The sequence below is a fragment of the Salvelinus sp. IW2-2015 genome, linkage group LG23 (genome assembly GCF_002910315.2).
Source record: "Salvelinus sp. IW2-2015 linkage group LG23, ASM291031v2, whole genome shotgun sequence".
Classification (NCBI taxonomy): Eukaryota; Metazoa; Chordata; class Actinopteri; order Salmoniformes; family Salmonidae; genus Salvelinus; species Salvelinus sp. IW2-2015.
The window spans coordinates 43,106,666-43,124,889 of record NC_036863.1 but is presented as its reverse complement, the minus strand read 5'-3'; the positions used below and the strand labels follow the sequence as shown (position 1 = coordinate 43,124,889).

Below are 18,224 nucleotides of genomic sequence, written 5' to 3'. Positions count from 1 at the left end.
ATGTTAAATGCCTTCTGTTGAAACGGGACATTTCCATACACACAACAGCTGTTAGATACTGCTACTTGACAGATAGCTAGAGGCTAGAGCTGATCCGGCTGTGTTAGCTACTAGCTAGTTCATTCTCTTCAGACATAACTTCAGTCGAGAGGGGATGAAATATTACTGTAGCTAACGTTACATGTCAGTTACACTACTAGTTCAGAACTTTTTCTGTTAAGTAAAACAGAAGTTACCTTGCCAGCTACATCAGTCAAATAAAGAGTAGCCGGTTTCTGCTCTGCTTGCTTTTACAACCCAGGGGAAAGTGCAACACACACAGAGACAGCAGCTACAGAGAGCAGCACCCTGTCTTTCAGAAGCTTTGCCTTCACACAGCCTTTCTGCACGCTCTGTAGTTTCCGCATGGTCGGTCCTAAAGCACACCGATGCCGCTTTTAGTATCACAGTGCAATGATAAAACTGGGGGGGACAAAAATGCACTTTTAGAATGTGGAGGGGTCATGTMCCCCCATCTCCAGTGAACGTTGTACTCCTGGTTTTGACATATAAAATGATCAGGTGCTGTTGATCATCATGTTTCACAGGGATTTACATTAAGGTCTGAAAAGCAAAGTATTTATTTTCACAGACACAGAGGGGAGGATTCAGAAAGACCAGACTGGAATTCTTAGCGTTTTTGGTTGTTATCAGTACTTAAAGAAAGCACCTGTCCAATGGGGCAGCCACCTTTATGTCAATCCCTGAAACAGGTGTCATAGTTTGTCAGTTGAGTTTAAGTTGACAGGGATGTATACAATATATTACTGTCATGATGATAATAATAAATTAACTGCAAGGCTGTGTGTGTGTGTGTGTGTGTGTGTGTGTGTGTGTTGTGTGTGTGTGTGGTTGTGTGTGTGTGTGTGTGTTGTGGTGTGTGTGTGTGTGTGTGTGGTGTGTGTGTGTGTGTGTTGTGTGTGTGTGTGTGTGTGTGTGTGTGAGTGTGTGTGTGTGTGTGACAACAAACTAATCCTTTGAGCCTCCAGGCTTCAGACATGAGATATCAAAAACGTCACCCCCACAGAACCCGTGTCTATTACCAGCCTGCTATTGTATATTACGACTTGACATGTTTATGGACTAAAAGTGAATGCCATTCTAATTAAATGTGGATTTTTAATTGATTGAATACCATGAAACTGCATGCACCCGCGTTGGTCAATTATCGTTACGTTAGCCTACGCCTTATAAAGATAACTAGAACATTGATAGCCTGACAGATTGTCAAACAGTGATGTTGTATTTCTTTGACAATTAATACGATTCCAAAATAATACTAAGAATAACAGGCCTATAAATATTAAATGTTTTATTTTTCACCCGTCTTTACTGCCATTATTACATTATTCCAAAGTTTAATCATGTGCATAATTCCGCAGTATCTTTCTCTCTCTCTCTCTCTCTCTCTCTCTCTAGCTCTCCTTCTCTCGATTTTCCACTCTCTCTCTCTGACTCCCTCTCCCTCTCTCTCTCTGTGAAATGATACCCCTCTCCACTCCCACACTACACTAGTAGGGAACACGGCCAATGCGCATCAACCAGATTAAAGTGGGAACTTCAGGCTGCCATTTGACCCTGGTTTCATGGAGTGCCGTCGTACTCAAGGGAAGCGGGCATTCCAAACATGATTCTTTCCTTGCACAAATACAAACTGTAGTGTGGCCAGGAATCGCCGGAGACTTGTGCGCTCGCACTGAAAACAAAACACTGGAAGGATGCTACTTTTCCTGGTCATTTCGTCTGTGATTTCGATTGAACTGTGATGTTTCCACATAACGGSTCATCTGTACAGCGGTTAGATGAAAGATTACTTTGATCAAACTGCGCAATTTGCGATCCTCGCCCTGTGTATCCCTGATTGGAATGCGAGAGGAGAATGGGGAGGAACAGACTTGTCTATCCAGAATGGATATAACTCCAACAACTTTTGCTGCGCCGAACTCATCAGAGGATACGAATTCCACGAGTGCCCCGAGACCTCCGCCTCACTCCCAGAGCGCGGCCGTCTTCATCGTGCTCATGGTCACTGTTATCATTCTGGTGACGATCGTGGGGAATGTACTGGTTGTGGTGGCCGTTTTCACCAGCCGTGCGCTCCGTGCGCCGCAGAATCTCTTCCTTGTCTCCTTGGCATCGGCAGATATCTTAGTGGCTACCTTGGTCATACCTTTCTCCCTCGCCAACGAGGTCATGGGTTACTGGTACTTTGGGAGCACATGGTGTGCCTTCTACCTGGCCCTCGACGTCCTCTTCTGCACGTCCTCCATTGTGCACCTCTGCGCCATAAGCCTGGACAGGTACTGGTCTGTAACCAAAGCTGTTAGCTATAACCTGAAGAGGACGCCCAAGCGTATTAAGTGTATGATCGCCGTGGTCTGGGTCATATCAGCGGTCATCTCTTTCCCACCGTTGCTTATGACCAAACACGACGAGCACGAGTGCTTGCTCAACAACGAAACATGGTATATTCTCTCGTCTTGCCTGGTCTCATTTTTCGCCCCTGGACTAATCATGATTCTGGTGTATTGTAAAATWTACAGAGTGGCCAAGCAGCGYGCATCGACCGTGTTCGCGGCCAAGAACGGGATGGAGAGACAGCCTTTGGAGTCGGAAACTTGCTTTGTGCCCAGGGAGAAATTTGAGACGGAGAGCCCCAGCAGCCTGAGTATAGGTGGCCACCCACGGAAAGGAGAGCTGGACGATATATACCTGGAAGAGACCTGTGCCCCCGATAGCAAACCCAAGAAATGCCACTTCTCCAAGAGAGGGAAAGTGGAGGGCGCGAACACGTTCACAAAACAGAGCTGCCGCGCGCCGTCGGCTTCGAATAGCAACGCACAGCTCTCTCGGGACCAAAGGACGAGACAGATGTCACTGTCAAAGACAAAACTGGCGCAGATGCGCGAAAAGCGCTTTACATTTGTCCTTGCAGTGGTGATGGGGGTGTTTGTACTCTGCTGGTTCCCATTCTTTTTTACATACAGTCTGCACGCWATATGCAGAGATAGTTGCCCGATTCCGGATGCTCTCTTCAATCTGTTTTTCTGGATTGGTTACTGTAACAGTTCAGTGAACCCTATAATTTATACAATATTTAATCGCGATTTTCGGAGATCTTTCAAGAAGATCATATGCCAGACTTCACACACATAACGTTTATTCAATTTCTCTCTCCTTCCACCCCCCTCGGTGTGTGTGTGTGTGTGTGTGTGTGTCTCTGTCTGTCTGTCTGTCTGTCTGTCTGTCTGTCTGTCTGAAGGAATGAATACAATAGAGAGAGAGGAAGGAGTGAGTGCCTGCTTACGTTCTGTTGCTTTTAGTATCTGTCAATTGATTAGCCTACTTACGAGATGTGTAACACGTGTTTGTAGAATACTGCAATACCATTGTTTTTTTATATAACCTACTTTTTATGTCTTGTAACATGGACTTCAAATTTGAAGAAGTGAGTTTGTAACCTTCAGATTATGTTTCTGTGTACTTAAATGTATCAGGTTGAAAATCCTAATTGGCATATTTGATAACTAAAAGCAAATATCGGTACCAGTATCTGATCTACATAGTAGAGAAGCATGAGTCAGCCTGCACTACTATGCTTCTAGGTGTTGTTAATCACATTTCGTAGTGTGCTGTTAATAATACATTAAAGGGTGAGAAGGGMTTACCAAGAAACATTTCCAAAAGGTCTAATTCGAGGTGGAAAGGAGTTGGAGTACTCAACAAAAATAGCGAGAGATTTTTTTATTTTTATTTGCTCACTTTGGATGCAAGCAGGTGACTGACGTTTCGACATCAAGCTGGCATCTTCCTCAGAGTGACGTGACCATTGCACTTAGCTCCTATGTATAGCCTAGTGGCCCATTGAGACACAACAATGTGAAAAGTAACAATGAGAATATGTTTGAAGTTAAATGGCAAATTATAACACAAARTAATATGGGAAATAGTGTGTCTCGTTAATCATAGGCCATGTCAAAATATACATAGGTGATATTTGGGCGTCTGTGAATCTGGAGACACAGAGACCCAACAAATCAAGGCAACAACATTATAGAAACGATGACCGTGAAAAATCATTGCTTAGCTCCTTTGAATCCACGGTGTCTAAGAAATTCTGCCAGAAGGCCTCTATTTGTTTTTGTTTACATATGATGTCAGGCTCCCGAGTGGCACAGCCGTCTAAGGTACTGCATCTCAGTGCAGTGCCTGTGATAAATCCCAGGCTGTATCACAACCGGCYRTGATTGGGAGTCCCATAGGGCGGGGCACAATTGGCCCAGCGTCGTCCGGGTTAGGGTATGGMCGGGGTAGGCCGTCATTGTAAATAAGAATCTGTTCTTAACTGACTTGCAAAGTTAAATAAAGGTTAAATACAATAAAAGATATCTTGGTGAAAGTTGGACGTGTTCTATGGCGCAGGGAGGAAGRTGAGCCATGGTTGTATATGATATCTGTGGTGCTACAAATGATGAAGCTTTTGATTTTGTATTCTTTACCTGTTCTCTGGTGGTAAAAACTTTAGTATTGGTTGTATTGTCAYAATGAAAAACAGTAGTCACACTGGTAATTGCCATTGGGCGGGCCTGGGAGCCATAACTGAATAGGCTAGATTGCGCGCACGGCGAAAACAAATGCGAGGAGGCGATGTTGTGAACTCTCAGTAGACTTGGATCACTTTTGAGGATGTCCCAGTGTTTCAATACAATGGATTTTACACGACCAGCAAATGCGCTCCACTGTACTCCCTGGAAAAACACAAACATGGGGGCCTTTTGGTCTGGCTTCTATAGAKTACCACAGTATTAGTCATAATACCCATAAAACCTAGCAGTCAAACAAGGAAAKGGTTCCAATTGTTTTTCCACCATTCATTTTCCCCATTGGRCCAGTAGCCGAAAGGTTTCTAGATCAAATCCCCGAGCTAGAAAATCYGTTGTTCTGCCCCTGAACAAGACAGTTAACCCACTGTTCCTAGGCCGTCATTGTAAATAAGAATTTGTTYTTAACTGACTTGCCTAGTTAAATAAAACATTTAAATAGGGGATTTTAGAAACATTTCAAATAAGGGCTGTGTTCTGTGTAGGCTCACCCTGGCGTGACATTTTGATAACCATGTAAATCTTTCTAGGACAAGGTGACTTTTATCAATATATTCTCCTATATTTAGCTGCTAATGTGGCTATCATAAAGGACTACAAATGCCATGATGATCTGGATGAGACTGCCGAATTGAGGCAAAGGTAAGAATCTCTGGATTAACTATCTAATAATGTCAGCTAAATGTAGTAATGAATAAATTGTCTACATTTATTTAAATGGACAATTCTGTGAACTGTCGTGTGCAAGTTTTAAATTGACACAATACCTGTTGGCAAAGGTGTCAGCTAGAGATTACGTGCAGGAGCGGGCAGTGATATGTAGTCTTTCATGAAGTCTACTTTGGTGCCAATTAGCAGTGTCTACTCTGAGAGTAAATAGAGTCGAGTATATTGATAAATCACCTTGTCCRAGAGAGCTTTACATTGTTATCAAAACGTCATGCCAGGGTRAGCCTACACGAAACACAAACCTTATTTTAAGTGTTTCTAAAATTCCCTTTGGGAAAAATGAATGGTGGAAAAAACAATTGGAACCATTTCCCTGTTTGACCGCTAGGTTTTATGGGTATTATGACACTTCCACTGTGGGGCTCTATTAGTGCCAGTGAGTAGGCTTGACTTTCAGTCTCTCTAGCAGGGCTATTGATAGGCCTGTTCAATGACATTCTTATAATAACCGCTTTGCAGGAACCTGGTGCGCATATCATTACGTTTGCGCTTGAAATTTAAGTCTGTACTACAGTTACGTCGGAGTCTTAGGAATTGACCCACCGRTATGTTCCGCTTAAGGTGTACCGGGTGGTTGGTTACTGTCTGGGAATAAAAGTGTATTCCTACTCTGCGGCTTGGAGAAGGTAGTTGATTCTCCGACTTCTCTCTGCTGTTAATTTGAAATATATTAATATAAGAAATKATCTCTGAGAGGAGAGCGTCAGTACCGTTCCATACCAGTAGGATGTCGTCTATGTACACTACATGACCAAAAGTATATGGACACATGCTCGTCGAAYATCTCATTCCAAAATAATGTGCATTGATATGGAGTTGGTCCCCCCTTTGCTGCCATAACARACTCCACTCTTCTGGGAAGGCTTTCCACTAGATGTTGGAACAATGCTGYGGGGACTTGCTTTCATTCAGCCACAARAGCATTAGTGAGGTCGGGCACTGATGTTGGGCGATTAGGCCTGGCTCGCAGTCGACGTTCCAATTMATCCCAACGGTGTTGATGGGGTTGAGGTCAGGGCTCTGTGCAGTCCAGAGAAGTTCTTCAMCACTGATCTCAACAATCCAGACCATTATTCCTCCTCCACCAAACTTTACAGTTGGCACTATGCATTCRGGCCGGTAGCCTTCTCCTGGCATCCGCCAAACGCAAARKTGTCTGTCGGACTGCCAGATGGTGAAGYGTGATTCATCACTCCAAAAAACGCGTKTCCACTGCTCCAGAGTCCAATGGCAGCGATCTGTACACCMCTCCAGCCGACGCTTGGCATTGCGCATGGTGATCTTAGGCTTGTGTGCRGATGCTCGACCATGGAAACCCATTTAATGAAACTCCAGACGKGCAGTTCTTGTTGCTTCCAGAGGCAGTTTGGAACTCACTAGTGAGTGTTGCAACCGAGGACAGACGATTTTTACGTGYTACGTGGTTCAGCACTCGGCGGTCCTGTTCTGTGAGCTTGTGTGGCCTATCAATTCGCGGCTGAGCTGTTGTTGCTCCTAGACRTTTCCTCTTCACAATAYCAGCTCTAGCAGGGCAGAMATTTGACGAACTGACTTGTTGGAAAGGTCGCATCATATGAYGGTACAATGATGAATGTCACTGAGTTCTTCAGTAAGGCCATTCTACTGCCAATGTTTGTCTMTGGAGATTGCATGGCTGTGTGCTCGATTTTATACACCTGTCASCAACGGGTGTGGCKGAAATASCCAAATMCACTAATTTGAAGCTGTGTCCACATACTTTTCTATACAGTGCATTCGGACSGTAWTCAGACCGKTTGACTTTTTCCACATTTTGTTACGGYACAGCCTTATTCWAAAAWRWAWTTWWWWAAAACATGATCAKAAATCTACACACAATACCACATAATGACAAAGCGAAAACAGTTTTTTAGAAATCTTTACAAATGTATTACAAATAAAAAACAGAAATACSTTATTTACATAAGTAATCCGACCCTTTGCTATGAGACTTGAAATTGAGGTCAGGTGCATCCTGTTTCCATTGATCTTCTTTGAGATGTTTCTACAACTTGATTGGAGTCCACCTGTGGTAAATTCAATTGATTAGATATGATTTGGAAAGGCACACACCTCTCTATATAAGTTCCCACAGTTGAAGGGGGAGAAGGGCCTTGGTCAAGGAGGTGGCCAAGAACCCAATGGCCACTCTGACAGAATTCCAGAGTTCCTCTGTGGAGATGGGAGAACCTTCCAGAAGGACAACCATCTCTGCGGCACTCCACCAATCAGGCCTTTATAGTACAGTGGCCAGATGGAACCCACTCCTCAGGAAAAGGCTCATGACAGCCTGCTTGGAGTTTGCCAAAAGGCACCTAAAGGACTCTTAGACCATGAGATACAAGATTCTCTGGTCTGATGAAACCAAGATTGAACACTTTGGCCTGAAYGCCAAGCGTCATGTCTGGAGGAAACCTGACACCATCACTACGACGAAGCATGGTGGTGGCAGCATTGTGCTATGGGGATGTTTTTCAGCGGCAGGGACTGGGAGACTAGTCAGGATCAAGGGAAAGATGAATGGCACAAAGTATAGAGAGATCCTTGATGACAACCTGCTCCAGAGCGCTCAGGACCTCAGACTGGGGCCAAGGTTCACCTTCCAACAGGACAACGACCCTAAGCACACAGCCAAGACAACGCAGGAGTGGCTTCGGGACAAGTCTCTGAATGTCTTTGAGTTGCCCAGCCAGAGCCCGGACTTGAACCAGATCGAACATCTCTGGAGAGACCTGAAAATAGCTGTGCAGCAACGCTCCCCATCCAACCTGACAGAGCTTGAGAGGACCTGCAGAGAAGAATGGGAGAAACTCCCCAAATACAGTTGTACCTGGCTTGTAGCGTCATACCCAAGAGGATTTGAGGCTGTAATCGCTGCTAAAGGTGCTTCCACAAAGTACTGAGTACAGGGTCTGAATACTTATGTAAATGTGATATTTCAGTTTATTATTTTTAATAAATTAGCCCAAAAATTCTACAAACCTGTTTTCTATTTGTCTTTACGGGGTATTGTGTGTAGATTGATTTTAGAATAAGGCTGTAACATAACAAAATGTTTGAAAAGTCAAGGGGTCTGAATACTTTACGAATGCACTGTATATAGTGTATATAGGCCTAAGGCCGAGACAAAAAGAAGACACAGTTGCTGAATAAATTAAACAGACATTTTTGGACTTCTAAACAAGTATTGATTTAGAACAACAGAGAGTTACCGCAAGTCGCAAATAAAATAGGAGCTKCCTTCACTATTCCAGCACCATTTCAACKACAACATTTCAACATTATCTAATGCTTGCTCGCTAGCCTAACTTCCTTTCATGGGYTWACGATGCGCCAGGCCAGCTAGTTATAATTAGCATACTACATCTAGCTACATGTTGAACTTCCATCCTCTTAGGCCAGGGCACAATGTATTAATTTATGATTGGATCAGAATCGCAGTTATAATCATTGGCCAGCACGTAGAATTAAGTAAAACCMCAAATCCAAATCCCTATCTTCAGCCGTGGCTGTTGGCTAATTTAGGAAAGRGACAATTTTATCTAGTTAGCTAGCCACCGTAGGACAACGACACAACGAGATGCAACAATTCAAKTTTTTTTCTCCTCAATGATGTTTGGCTTCTGATGTGTTGTGATTGGTCTGAAGCCAAATCCAAACTGGCKTTCCTTTTGTTGAATGCTACAGGCGGCAACAGTGTCATGCTCTATTTGACCAGACAGCATCAGATAAATACACTACACATACTGAGACAGAGGGTCGCTGTTTTGTTTACTCGGATGCTTTCTCCRGTGAGATACATTCAGCCTCTTGCGTATTGAAGGACATTTATGAAATACAGAGAGACGAAAGATCAATTATTTTGTATGTTTTTTTCTTGGTACATTTTATTGTGAAGCCTGTCTTCCCTTGGCATCCACAAATACACGCCACTGATTAGTCTTTATGTCAACATKATTGTGTTTTGATGTATTTCTGCTACATTTTAAGACTTTTCTGGTAGATGTTTTCGAAGACACCTTTTCCATCTGTTCATCCAGATATCAAAGCCTATACTTATGCCTAATGTTAAGATGGAAAATGGCTGAAAAATATATCTATGCCTTCATTTCCCTTATTCGACACCCAATTTGATATGTTCCTATGAACTTCATGTTTGTGCTCATGGGTCATTTTCGATGGAAAATGCCCCTTGGCTAAAGCCATATTGGTCGAATATCATATGTTTTGTCACATCTCTTTGCGAACAAAAATCCTACCCAATAGTTGAGCCACAGCTGCCTATTTACACTCCGTATCAATTGTTAGCATTTRCAAATTGAACCCACGTAGGATATTTACAAGCATTAATTGCGAAAAGACTTTGCTTCACTTGCAATATTCACAGAGGCAGTGACTGACAGTGTTGACCTATAATCTGTTTATTATGAAGCATTCATCCATCCCTTGACATTTCTCTCTGCATCAAATGACATGAATTAATAAGATGGGCAATGTTATGTCCCTGAACCCCAATGTTTTCACATCTCCTCCATCCATACTCAGACATCCCTGCATTCTCTATTCTCTTTTGAACCAGTCAGCCGGTCAGCCACCAAGCCAGCTAGCCAGCCAGTCAATAAGCTTTTTACTTCCTGCAATTCAAGGCAGCCGTATAGAGWAAAGCACCACACGATATCAGACAGACAGGAGAGACTGTAACCAGGTGACTTTTTATGCTCCCAAGGTTTACATTCTGTCTGAAATAACACAGRAAGATCAAATGCTCTCATCTCATTCAATCTGGGTATATCGTCCAATCTGGGTACATCAATGACGTTTCTTTTGAGAAATATAAAAATGAAGGATCTGACTTATGATTKATTTAAAAGTGTAGAATAATAAGAACTAGGTTGGTTTGTGGTATGACCCTCTGTAGTGCCCTGTGTTTTGGTTGGTCATGTCACATGACCTTTAATACTTTTCCAGAAATGAGAATTACATTTTTTTTTTACAGTTGTCTGAGGATGGTGCTAGCCCATCTGACATAAAAAGAAAAGGGGAAAGTGTGATGAAAAGCTTTAAATAAATGTTAAAATCCAGGCCATGTGACATGATCAACCAAAACACATAGCCCTAGGTATGTGAACAATTGCACGCAAGTCTTTAGAACTGTTATTAAAAAACCCTAAAGTCTATTGACGCACTGGTGCGTCAATCTAAGAAACAGAACAAAAGTAACAAAAATGTYGCCCTTCCGCATCTGCTGTGGRAAGTGGCAGAGCTACAGCACTGTTTGTCAGACCAGGAGACATCCCGAAAATCGGTAGAAAGGGGAGACTCTCACTAACACTATGGTGTTTTGCTCTACGACGGTACTCGTGGGGTAACTTTTGTCTGAAACGTCCGAACCGTTTGGGCTAAAAGTAATATGACCCCAATGTAGAAAAGTGGGACTCATGAACACAATTGTGTGTTCTCCATTTTGCTCTACGATCCCCAGAAGTGTCACTGGACTTCTCTTCAGGTAATCCTTACAAATGAATGGAAGTATGACTTTAGTTTTGTGCCAACAAAAATAAGGGGTTAAATATGTGTAAAAAAWRWAWWWTCTGACATTTSTTATATCTCCTAGACAGACACTTCAAAATCTTATTYCTTCTGATTTACTTTTARACTTTTTTTTGCCAATTATGAATGTGTTATTCAATGTGTTTCTATAGTCTATAGTAGTAAAGGCCAGATTCAAGATTTCATTAAATTAAAAATTTTAAAAGGTACCTAAAATGATCCTAAAAGTCTAAATCAAATAGCTAAATGATCCATGGTATGACCTTTTTAAAACAATTCCATATGTCAGTTTAGAACCCCCCCTCAAACTCAATTCTGGACCACTGCTTTTTTTCATTGTTCCCCTCTATTCACGGACTGATTTAGACCTGGGACACCAGGTGAGTGCAATTAACTATCAGGTAGAACAGAAAACCAGCAGGCTCCGGAGCTCGTAGTGTAAGGCTTGAATACCCCTGATGTATGGTTACCAATACCATGTAGCATAAGGTTGAAACATTTAATTTTTAAAACTCATTCTTATTAAACAATTTTAAGTAATTACAGTGGTTTGGATATATTCTAAGATTAGCTATGTTGTGGGTTGTTAATATAATAATTCAYAATTCCCATGTCTTTAAATATCAGATAGAAATTGTTTCCCAGAATACATTAGATCAAACACTGTAGTATTGAAGGGAACAATCTAACATCTCATGACCAAGATAAATACTGTAAAATGGTATGCATATAGTATTAGTGATGTGCATTCTTTGCCTTAATAATTCGAATATCCTTTTGAGAATAATATATCAAATGAATAGAGGCTTTCATGTTTTATGTCTCAGTTGAATAGTTTTGAATTGCTTTGAATTATACTGAACAAGTACATAAATGCAACATGTATCAATTTCAAAGATTTTACTGAGTTACTGTTCATATGAGGAAATCAGTCAATTAAAATAATTTAAGTAGGCCCTAATCTATGGATTTCACATGACTGGGAATACARATAYGTATCTGTTGGTCACAGATACCTTAAAAAAAACGGGCATCACAATGTSCCTCAGGATCCCGTCACTGTATTTTTGTGTATTCAAATTGCCATCGATAAAATGTAATTGTGTTCATTGTTGTCACGTCTACTCCTGCTCCTCCCCTCCGGCATTTGACGTCACCGGTTTACTAACCACTAGTCCTGGGAACCATCATTACGCACACCTGCGCTTCGTCATTACGCGCACCTGCGCTTCATCATTACGCGCACCTGCGCTTCATCATTAAGCACACCTGGACTCCATTACCTTACTCATTACCTCCCCTTTTCCCCTTAGGTTCCTTCCCCAGGCAGTATTGCTTCTGTTGTTCATGTCTCGACGATACTCCTACGTTGTATCGTTCCATGTTATTTGTTATATTAAACTTGCCACCTGCTTCTCGACTCCCAGTGTCTATGTTGCAGTTGTCTGTAGCTTATGCCTGCCCATAGCATAACTCCACCGCCACCATGGGGCACTCTGTTCACAASGTTAACATCCGCAAACCGCTCTGCATTTGTGAGGCCAGTTGGACGTACTGCCAAATTCTCTAAAATGACATTGGAGGCGGATTATGGTAGAGAAATTAACATTACATTTTCTGGCAACAGCTCTGGTTGACATTCCAGCATTCCACATGCCAATTGKACACTCCCTCAAAACTTGAGACAACTGTGGCATTGTGTTGTGTGACAAAACTGTGCACAAATTATAAGAGAAATACGCTTTTTTTGAGTATGGATCATTTCTGGGATCTTTTATTTCAGCTCATGAAACACGGGACCAACATTTTACATGTTGTGTTTATATTTTTATTCAGTGTAAATTCTACTTCCTTCAATTCAAATTCAGTCTAAAKTTTGCTTCCTGTGGGACATACATATACTTCACAACTATCCAGCAACTAATTTAGTGCACTCAACTCAGATACAGTAGCTATAACACTGGCAACACAAACTCTTTGAATACTACGCACCATTCGATGACAGAAAACCTTCAAGCTGTGAATTTCCAGACAGTCTTTCATTGCAAAGGAGCCGGATAGTTCAGAGGGGTTCTACTTGGAATAACAACATGACCCATACAACCGAGAACAGACAAATCTGGTTCTGTCTATGTGTTGTTGTCGTACACCAGGGAAAGGCTGCTTTTTTTTGTCTCAGCACATTCACTTTTAATTGACAGAATGTTCATCACAAGGCCAGTGTGTGTTTGTTTGTCTSTTTTTGTGAGTTGAATACCTAACCAGTGCGATACAGTACAAAGTTAGCCTTTACGCCACAGCATGCTTGATAATTGTGCAGAGACTCTGTGCTGTCCTCTGAGGATGGTAAGCTAGCTGTGATCCACGAGCCCACTCCATAACACTCCCACTGAATCACCGCTCCCGCCGCTCTTAATGATAGAAATGCTTCTCTGTTCACCAGGAAGCAGTGGGAGTGGGAGGCTGGCTGCCTGGCTGGGGGCACCAACCAGGTTCATCAAATAGACTTTTAGAGGAGAGAACGGGTACACACTGTACTGCACTCTACCTTTTGAAGGTTTTGCTTGCCGGGAAAATAGACAGTATAAGAGTGATTTCATCTCCACCACCACCAGAGAGGGTAAGGGTTACACAAACTATGTTTGACTCACCTTTGAAAACATTTTTTTGTTGAGAGAGCTGAAGATCAGCTTGTTTTTCTCATTTTATTTTTTGCTATTTGATATTATTGGCCTATTCTCTTGCAAATACATAAAAACACTACGTCTTTGTGYCTGATAAGGTTGCACTAGATAGACAAATTGTATGTAAAATCCTGCTTACTGTAGGTCCAAGTGACTCATCACTACTCACCATTATGCAACACATTTTAAATTGGAATCAGAAAATATTTCTGCATGCTTTATGATAATATACTGTATGGCCCCAACAATAGTGTTACCTAGACTCACACTCCARTGTAGGGCATAATGATTTAGCTGTAAAGGTGATTTTTTGGGGGGCTGACTGATGCTTAATATTTGTTAAATGTAACTGCATGTGACATGTACAGATGTAGGATCTTAATTTGATCCAGTTTGCTACAGCAGGAAAATAATCCTGCAGAAACAGGAAATGTGAATTATGATGTGGATTATAATGAACGGACATTTGTGTAGGGGTGGATCCATTCTTCTAAATGGAAAATCACGTCTGATAGTTTTAAGTGGAAATTACAAACTTCAGAAGCCTTTTCAAACCTCAAAAACAATACAAGTTTTMAATGTCCTGCATTGCAGGGAAGTTCTCTTGCAACAGGGTAACATTAATATCCAACATCTGTAGAGGACCATGTTGTATCACTTTGCCCTGCAGGGGGCACAGGGGCACGTGCCCCCTCAGATTTATCCTGTTCAWAAAATACATCTATGAAGTTGTTGTTCTTGTCGTTTCTCAGTAATAGTACTAGCCACCTAGAAATGTTATGAAGTTGGCTTTAGCTAGCCCAGATAGGTTCCAAATCTTCCAACCTCATAACTAGCTACCAATAAGCCATTTCAGGCTATCAAGTTAGAGTAGCTAACTTGTCTAACTACAGCTAACTGCCAAAACAAAGGAAACATAAAGTGTCTTAACAGGRCGTTGGGCCACCAAAAGCCAGAACTGCTTCAATGCACTTTGGGATAGATTCTACAAGTGTCTGGAACTCTATTACAGGGATGCGACACCATTCTTCCACGAGAAATTCCATAACTTTGTTTTTAACTTTTTGTTTTTATCTCCCAGAAGTGTTCAATTGGGTTGAGATCTGGTGACTGAGACCACCATGGCATACGGCTTACATTGTTTTCATGCTCATCAAACCATTTAGTGACCACTCGTATCCTGTAGATGGGGGCATCGTCATCCTATGGCGGCATAGCCACGGCAGCCAAAATAACGGCCTGGTCCACATTTTTACACATGACCCTAAGCATGATCGAATGTTAATTGCTTCATTGACTCAGGAACCGTGTGTGGAAGCACCTGCTTTGAGTATACACTGAGGGTACAAAACAGTAAGAACACCTTCCTACTATTGAGTTGCCTTTCTTCTGTAGCTATTTCCTGCAGTCAATGACCAAAGGCGCCCTCTTTGGCCTCATGGGTGGAATATATATATATTTTTTAAATCATAATTTCATAATTAAACGAAAATCCTGTGTTTCTATGTCAAACMGTTTTGTTATATTTCAGTGTTCTGTGATGCATATAAAGTGTAACATTGGGGTGCAAACTCAAAATTGAATACATTTCAACTATCTGGTAGAGTGGCACATGTGTCTTCTTTTTTTTAAGCCCATAACCATGTGTTGTAGGTGTATAGGTGCATCCCATTATCATGTGAGTTGTTAAATTATTCCCCAATCAATCATTTTTACATAAATCATATCACGCACTCTGATCTGTGATTTAATTTCAGAGGATCAGCTGACCTTTCAGAAGCAAAAAAGTAAACTTTGGCCCAACCTGAYTTAGTTAATAGAGAATGGCCTGGCATATCATTGGACTATTAAATCATTAATGAGCCATGTAATGAGAGAGAGAGTGTGTGTGTGTGCGTGTAGGAGGGAGGTCAGATGCCATTGTAACAGTGATTGGTTGGCCCATGGCAGGAAAGTGATGTCAGGTGGAGGAAGCTAGTGAGACAGAACGGGACAGGACTGTGCAGCCTTCATCCATACATAAGCTGAGCTACTAGCTGATGTACGTCAGAGATGGCTCAGCTTGGGCAARAAACTGAGTTAAGCCTTCCTACATTTTAGTCATTTAGCAGACGCTCTTATCCAGAGTGACTTACAGTAGTGAGAGCCTACATTTTCCCATACTGGYACCTATGGGAAACAAACCCACAACCCTGGCGCTGCAAGCACCATGCCCTACCAACTGAGCTACAYGGGACCGCACCTATGTCTGCACACACTGATGTTTAGTCATGTTTGTTCATTTACTTTGTACAGACAAAACAAAACATAATTTGAAAATGCTGTCCCTTTGAATAGATCCCATTCCAACCACACTTTCTGTTCTCCTATTCGTTACCCTCTCTCAAAAACTCTGTGAATTGAYGAGGAGACACTCTGACATTGTACAGTATATTACACTCAGACTGAAAGCAATTTGGAACACAATCTCTCTGTTGCCTCGAATTCCGTTTTTGGCTGTTCAAAAAGAAAGACAGAGAAGCCGCAAATGGAGTGTGAATGTAAGCTTGATTTGGTTACAGAAAGCTGTCTATACCTCCAGACTGCTATGTGAGATGGCAATGCTGTCGGGAAGAGCTTGTCTTGCACTGCAGCTCTGACTGTTTCTACTGGGCACGTTTCTGACTGTTTCTATTGGGCACGGGACCCCAGAGAGTGTTGGCTAATCCTGGATTGTTGTCTCACAGTTACTTTTCTTGTTTAGGGGATATGTTTGGTGTTGGGGTTGGATTGTGCTTCTAAGTCCAATTAGATTGTAATAATTTGTTAATGTCTAAGTGTTCTAAAATAAATAGATTAAAAAATACTGACTGTTACAAAAAACACAATAGAATTGTCCTCCTTTTCTTCCCTCTACCGAACAATTAGAGAATAGAGAGATGCCCATGATTTAACCTGTCTTAGATACTGTACTTTTGAAAAGGTTACAACTGTCATCTGCACTGTTTCACCTGTCCTCTATCTGTGGATGTAACTTCAGGGGCCACCAGGCAGGAAGCCATACATACAAAAGATAAATGTGAATCACAAAAACCCATTTGTTGGAGTAACACAGGTACACAGGTACACAGTGCCAGTCAAAAGTTTGGACACACTTACTCATTCAAGGGTTTTTCTTTATCTGTACTATTTTCTACATTGTGTTATAATAGTGAAGACATCAAAAATATGAAATAGCAAATATCATGTAGGAACCAAAAAAAGTGTTAAACAAATCAAAATATATTTTATATGTTAGATTCTTCAAATTAGACACCCTTTGATGACAGCTTTGCACACCCTTGAATGAGTAGGTGTGTACAAACTTTTGTCTGGTACTGTATAAAAACACAATCAAAGGGAGCTAGGGATATACCTTAGGGAAGGGGCTGGTGGTGGACAACATTCAAGGTGTCTTTCAACCTCAACAAAACAAATCTGCAACCAATCTACCAAGGAGCACGAAACAAGCAGCGAGGTGCCAGCGGAAAGTGTAATGTCTCATCATGTTAAAGGCTTGCCTATCAGTAGCTGCTCCTCAGACGAGCACATTTACACACCCAGCTGTGGAACCTAATCGCSCCCACCAATACAGAGCTAGTGTCCAGCTGGGTCTAGTACGAAATGGCATGCTGTCAGAGTGGAGGGCTGCTGCAGAGGCTTCTGGAGGAACTGAACCTCCCTCCACCACATCTCTTTATACAGACCCAGTTTAGGAGTGGACAACTAAGAGATGCTTGAGAGGCAGTTCAAATACAACAAATGGGGGGGAGGGGGCCGGATTAATGTAAATAACCCGGTGGCTATTTGGTTAACAGTTCAGCAGTCTTAAGGCTTGGGGGTATAAGCTGTTACTGAGCCTTTTGGTCCCATAGCAGCAAGAAGCATAGGAAGATGTGAATAGAAAATATTTTAATAACAAATGTTGGTGTACTCAGATTTGAGATGGAACGGGGGAGAGAATATTCAATATTCTCAGTACAATATCAGTTCAAAACGATGAGTTAGTTGCTGAACACGCATTGTGGCAGAGSGCTCAAATGGGATGCAAATGTCTCCACATTTTGGCAAATGACTCAAGATTCGAGACCACACTCTGGGGTGTGTCGAGGTCTTGGTTGTGTTWGTATACATCCCCAAGCGGACCAATCTGCTACCGTGGATACAGTGGAATGAGAAATGCCTGAGCATGTCCTATGGTCAAGTAAACTGCTGGCAGAGTGCATATGTTGATGCATGAATTCCAAATGTCAAATACACTACCGGTCAAATGTTTAAGAACACCAACTCATTCAAGGGTTTTCGTTCTTTTTACTATTTTCTACATTGTAGAATAATAGTGAAAACATCAAACTATGAAATAACACATATGGAGTCATGTAGTAACCAAAAAAGTGTTAAACRTATCAAAATATATTTTACATTTGAGATTCTTCAAATAGCCACCCTTTGCCTTGATGACAGCTTTGCACACTCTTGGCATTCTCTCAACCAGCTTCACCTGGAATGCTTTTCCAGCAGTCTTGAAGGAGTTCCCACATCTGCTGAGCACTTGTTGGCTGCTTTTCCTTCACTCTGCGGTCTG

General features: G+C 41.8%; 1 protein-coding gene across 1 annotated transcript; it reads left to right on the top strand.

Annotated features, from left to right (window-relative positions):
* Positions 1-1,581: 1,581 nt before the first annotated feature.
* Positions 1,582-4,353, top strand: LOC111951050 (alpha-2Db adrenergic receptor-like). Its single transcript, XM_023969027.2, has one exon. It carries the CDS (start codon positions 1,906-1,908, stop codon positions 3,193-3,195), a length of 1,290 nt encoding a protein of 429 aa, XP_023824795.1. The 5' UTR covers positions 1,582-1,905; the 3' UTR covers positions 3,196-4,353.
* Positions 4,354-18,224: the final 13,871 nt, after the last annotated feature.